Source organism: Delphinapterus leucas, chromosome 15 (assembly GCF_059928025.1).
Source record: "Delphinapterus leucas isolate spDelLeu-1000000601 "Yukka" chromosome 15, BTC_Dleu_Yukka2, whole genome shotgun sequence".
NCBI classification, from domain to species: domain Eukaryota; kingdom Metazoa; phylum Chordata; class Mammalia; order Artiodactyla; family Monodontidae; genus Delphinapterus; species Delphinapterus leucas.
In genome coordinates, this window is record NC_143143.1 from 73,786,158 (window position 1) to 73,792,174 (window position 6,017).

Here is a 6,017-nt window from a genome sequence, read left to right on the forward strand (position 1 = left end):
GGAGCCCATGCCATCAATGCATACGAAGGATAGAATGTACATGTCGTGGGACTTCCCTGGTGGCGCAGTGGTTATGACTCTGTGCTCCAGGGCTTCCCTGGTAGCTCAGTGGTTAAGAATCTGCCTGCCAATGAAGGGGATGCGAGTTTGAGCCCTGGTCCAGGAAGATCCCACATGCCACGGAGCAACTACGCCCACACGCCACAACTACTGAGCCTGCGCTCTAGAGCCCGCACTCCGCAACAAGAGAAGCCACTGCAATGAGAAGCCCGCGCACCGCAAGGAAGAGTAGGCCCCGCTCGCCACAACTAGAGAAAGCCCGCATGCAGCAATGAAGACCCAATGCAGCCAAAAATAAATAAATAAATAATTAATAAATTTATTTAAAAAGACTCCACACTCCCAGTGCAGGGGGCCCCGGTTTGATCCCTGGTCTGGGAACTAGATCCCACATACATGCCGCAACTAAGAGTTTGCATGCCACAACTAAGGATCTGGCAAGCCACAACTAAGCAGCCCGCCGGCCACAACTAAGACCCAACACAGCGAAATAAATAAGTAAATAAATAAATAAATGTTTTTAAATAATAATAATAATGCACATGTCATAATAAGCAAAACAGAGGGTCACGGGGGATCAGGAGGGTTCAACTTTCATGCGGTGGAAGGCGGGCCATGAGGGAGCCAGAGGGGACAACTCTTAGGCCATAATCTGAATCTTCACTCCAAAACCTCCTCCTCCTCCTCCCAAAGTTGTCCCCTTCTCAGTAAAGACCACCACCATCACCCAACAGCTCCAGCCAGACACTCACCACCCTTTTTGACACTTCCTTTTCCTCAACACCCACATCTGCTAACTTCTTTCCCCGGGCCTGTCAGCTTCACCCTCAAAAGTACTTCAAGTCTGCCACTCTTCCAGGTCTGCACTGTCACCACCCCGGTCTGAGCCATGATCACCACCAACCCAGCCTGGCATATTGGCCTCTCAACTGGCCTTCCATCTTCTACATTCGCCCCATCCATTCTTCAGACACCAGCAGAGTAGCCTTTTTAAAATGAAAACCGGATCAGGCCTCTCCTGCTTTTATAGCCCCCTTTAAAGGCCTCCCATTGCACTTACAATAAAGCCTTAGACAGAGGCCCCGGAGACTCCCCCAAAGCCTGGACTCTGCCTCAACTGGAACCACCTTCCTTCACCATCTCTTTCCTCCAGCCACACTGACCTTTCCCCTCCTTAAAATAGTAAGCCCTGCCCTACTCTACTGCTTTTGCCCCTGCAGTTCCCTCTTCATAGCACTCCACCCAATGGCCAGCTCCTTCTCGTTCTCCAACTTAAAATGACACCTCCTCTTTCCCTCTCTTTTCTTTCCCTTCATTGCACTCATCACGACTGGTGGTTATTATTGCTCGTTTATGATTATTTACTGTGTCTCACATCAGAGGGTGAGCTCCATGAGAGCAAGGGCCATGGCTACCATGCTCACCCCAGGATGCCCAAATGCCAGGTAGGGTAGACACTCAATATGTATTGAATCCATTTATAAGTGAGCAAGTGAATAGACAGGCCAGACCTCAGACAGTTGGGAGGGAACCTGAACAGCAAGGTGCTGGGCATAACTATATGAGCTGTCAGGTATTATTTGGCAGGTTTTGTACAAGTTTCTTATGTGCATTTCTTCTCAACTGCATGCTGTAGACTGAATATTTGTATTCTCCGAAAATTCATATGTTGAAACCTAATCTCCAAAGTGAGGGTATTTGGAAGTGGGGTCTTTGGGAGGTGCTTAAGTCAGGAGACTGGAGTCCTCATGAATACTAGTGGCCCTTACTGCCCTTCTGCCACGTGAGGTCACAGCAAAAAGACGGCAGGCTACAAACCAGGAAGCAGGCCCTCCCAGACACTGAACCTGCTGGACCTTGATCTTGGCCTTCTCAGCCTCCAGAATTGTAAGAAATAAATTTCTGTTGTTTATAAGCCACCCAGTCTATGGTATTCTGTTATAGCAGCCCAAATGGACACTGCATTATCACTCTATGAGATAAATACCCTTATCTCCATTTTAAGGATGATAAAAATGAGGTTCAAAGAGATGAAAGGACTTGTCCAAGGCCACAGAGCCAGCAAGCAGAGGAGCCCGGTTCAGACCCATGCTCAGACCCGAACTGCCTCAGGGGAGCAGGTCCCAGGGTCTGTCCTGTGCCCTCAGACACCCTGACATTCCTCCAAGTTACCAAACAGACAGGACAGGCTATGGTAAGCTTCTGGCAAATCAGAGCTTAATGAAAGTAGAGATTATTCATAGCCCAGGAAGGGGAATTCCCTGTGCAGTGGGCTGTAGCAACGAGTCCCGCTGGGTGAGTGGGCCAGCCCTCCTCCAGGACTGGAACTGTAGAAAAGTAGTTAGCTAATATCCCAGCAGAAATATTACTTCCCACCAGACGAGGAACCCCACTCAGCCAGTGGGCTCTGGGAGAGGTGCAGAGAGATCACTACTCTAACCTGCCAAGCTCCAAGGAAAGAGGAAGCCCCATCTGGGCTGGCCAGGGCCCAGGGCAGCTCACCAAGCTGCCTCGCCTGGCTGCCGGCCTCACCCTCAGCCCCCGCAATTCAGCCATCACCTTCAAACACTGCGAAGATTGTATCAGGCCTGACAAGTTGACAGTGAGTGACCTGCGTGAGACAGATTCCCAGGCTCTGGTTCCAGAGCTGGCCCTCCAGAGTCCTGGCAAAGAGTACAACACTCTATTCTCCCTTACGGGCAGGCTGCCCAAGGGAGCTGCTGAAGCCAGGCGCAGACAACGCCACTGGGTACAGGGAAGGGGCCTGCTACCTGGGGAGGTTTGGCTGGAAGGAGGCCAGCCTTAACAGGAACCCTGAGTTCAAAGTATAAGATGCAGATAATCAATGGCCTGTTCTCTCCTGACAGAAGGCAAAGAACTGGGGACACGAGTGATTAAAGGAGAAGAGACCCCCCAAAAGGGGAAAAAAAGAGGTGAGCTAAATTTCAAGAGCCAACCTAGGAGATAGGAAGCTCTCTGGCTCTATCTAGCCCAGAGGCAAGATCGGAAAGGGGACTTGGATTTCGCCTCTCAAGCCAACATACCCTTAGGGATGCCTCCTCGACAGAGCCGACCACAGCCTGCGCTGCAGTGCTTCTGCCTAGCCAGACAGGATTCATCCTCCCAGTATGGCTCTTTGCATGGGTTCTTATTGCGAGGGCATTTTCCTTCTTTCACTGCAAAAGTTATCACTTGAGATCGGAGCAACTGGCGAGGCCTCAAGAAACAGGGAATGGAAGCCAAATGTACTTCGGGGACTTTTAGTCTCTCCAAAATTCCTGTCAAAAATATTTCTGGGGCTTCCCTGGTTGCACAGTGGTTAAGAATTCGCCTGCCAATGCAGGGGACACAGGTTCGATCCCTGGTCCAGGAAGATCCCACATGCCGCAGAGCAACTAAGCCCATGCGCCACAACTACTGAGCTGGCGCTCTAGAGCCCGCAAGCCACAACTACTGAGCCCGCGAGCCTAGAGCCCGTGCTCCGCAGCAAGAGAAGCCACTGCAGTGAGAAGCCCGTGCACCACAACGAAGAGTAGACCCTGCTCGCCGCAACTAGAGAAAGCCCACGCGCAGCAATGAAGATCCAACGCAGCCAAAAATAAATTAATTAAATAAATAAATAAATTCAAAACAAAATATTTCTGCAACCACTTTCCCCTTCTCCCACACAGCTGCTAACATGCACCCAGCACCACACATGGACCAGCCACTCTGCAGAGAGAGAGACAGAAAGCTTGGGGCAATCCTATTCTCACCCTAGGGTGAGAGCCCTCGGGAAAAGCTAGAACCTCTAGTAAGCCAGACTGGAAGTGCTATCTCCTTGTCCAGAGAGGACAGAGAAAGCCAGGAAGACCTATCTTGGCTGTCCCAAGAATCTATGCGTCCAGTTCTGTTCTACAGAGAAGACCATCTCCCCAGATGAGGACCCTCACTCTGGGAGGAGGCAGGGGATGACTTCTCTAGTCGTTTTCTATTGCTGTTAGCCAGGGATCCCAAATGATAGCTCACCATGCTCTCCTGCAGTCACCCAGGATGCCACGGACCCAAGAGCAAGAAGTGCCTTCAGGAGGAAGAGGCAGCTCGACATGATGATGATGCTGAGGGTAGAGATGAGAACTCAGTTCAGGCCAGACGTGTACACCTTGCCTTGTATCAATACATCAACCGAGGGAAGGGCAAGACTAGGGGATTGGTCTAAGGCCAGCCACAAAGTTTTCCCTTTCGCAATAATCCCCAGCGATGTCTTCTCCTGACAAGAAGAAAAGTGACTGGTTGCTGGTGTGTGGGAAAATTCCTGGCACTACCAAAAGACACACGTGATGGAAATGATCAAACTCTGCAGTATACACAACATCCCTGGACAATAATGACGAATCTAATGGGCAGCTGAGGAAATGGAGGGATGGCCACTGGATAAAGGATCAAAGAGAGCCCTAGAGGGTTTTGGAAGGACACAGCTACAGCTGTAATGAGAGAGGAAAGGACTAGAGACACAACTAAAGAAAAGAGCCAAAGCTAATAAAATGCACTGTGGCTCCTGTCCATCCTAGCAACCTAGAAAACAGAGAATGGAACAGACTGCTTAGAAACTATCCAAAAACTACAGAAAAGCAGTGTTTAGATTTGTTCAGAACTAATATAAATGCACCAAAAACCTACATCTTGGTCCCTCTAGCCCATACAGGGTATTATTGGACTATATGAAGGTTAGTCAACAAAACCCAAAAGAACAGTTGCTATGACTCAAGTAGTAACCTAGGTCATATATACTCCCTTTCTTTATCTCTTCTTCCTATATTTCTTTTTATTTTTTTTTTAATCTATTCCTTTGGTCAACCATGATACCTAACAGCAATACCTATTGGCATTGCTTAGCCTAACCTAATAAGGTTAAAGGGTAAAAACCTCCTTAATAGGGACAAAGAGTTTGGTGCCAGAAAGTCGCCTTATTGTTTTAAGGCTGATATTGGAGCGTGGAGATAATTAACATTTATTGATGACCTAACATGTGTTTTATACACATTATTTATTTTATGCCTCACAATAATCTTGCAGAAGTAAGAAAACTAGTTCAGAGGGAAAATTAGCCAAGGTCATTAAGCTAGTAAGTGGTGGCTGCTGGAATTTAATAATAGTAATGACAGATAACATTGTTTGAGGGTTTACTACTGCCAAGGTTCTAAGTACTTTACATGAATTAACTCACTTAATTCTCATTGCAACCCTATGAGTTAGGTACTATTATCCCCATTCTACACATGGGGAAACTGAGGCACAGAAAGAAATGTGGGTCACAGCTAATAAGTAGTAGAACAAAGGTAAGCAGTCCAATCCCATAGTCAGTGTTAACCACCATATCATAATGGATTTGAACTCAGATCTTTCTAACTGCAAAACTCATGCACCTTCTACTACCCCGTATTATGACCTGATAAAAGTAATTTTATCTACCACCCATAAGTAGATCCAATTCTATTCATGGACGTCTTACCTCTAATGCAGAGCTAAAGGGGCTCTGGGGAACTCCACAGCTGTTAAATCCCTGCATCCCCAGCCCATCCCAGTATCACGCATCTGGGGAGAGAAGCCCAGAATCTTCATTCAGATGCCTTCAGACGCCAAGAGGCAATCCCTGGGGTCAAGGCCTGGAGAGACCACTGGGTGAGTGGGATGGCATGGGCCAGACCCCCTCTTGCTGGGTTTCGGAGTCCTCGCATTGGGCCCATCCAATTCCGGGGGCTGAGTGCTAGGCATATTAAAATCTAGTTTTCCAGAGACAACTGCAGACGCCTCGGTACCAAACGCTGCCCTCCGCTCCCCAACACCAGCCCGAGGAAACCTGCTCCCCTCCTCCTGACCCGCACTTCTCCACGGGCCTTGGTCCGGCCAGAGAAAGATCCTTGACTGAACACCCACAGCTTACACCCGAGGCGCGGCCGCTCCCGAGAGGGAGCCTG

At 48.8% G+C, this 6,017-nt stretch overlaps 1 protein-coding gene across 5 annotated transcripts in view; it reads right to left on the bottom strand.

Annotated features, from left to right (window-relative positions):
• The window catches only part of WFDC3 (WAP four-disulfide core domain 3), a 28,959-nt gene that overhangs the window by 22,742 nt on the left and 200 nt on the right, over positions 1-6,017 (bottom strand). For 3 of the 5 annotated variants that reach the window (XM_089896981.1, XM_089896976.1, XM_089896980.1), the window contains exon 2: positions 4,069-4,157. In XM_089896981.1, coding sequence (XP_089753107.1) covers positions 4,069-4,147 — 79 coding nt within the window. In that variant the 5' untranslated portion in view covers positions 4,148-4,157. Of the gene's footprint in view, positions 1-4,068; positions 5,531-5,551; positions 5,635-6,017 lie in introns of those variants that run through there. The other 2 variants (XM_089896977.1, XM_089896978.1) reach the window with 2 other exon arrangements.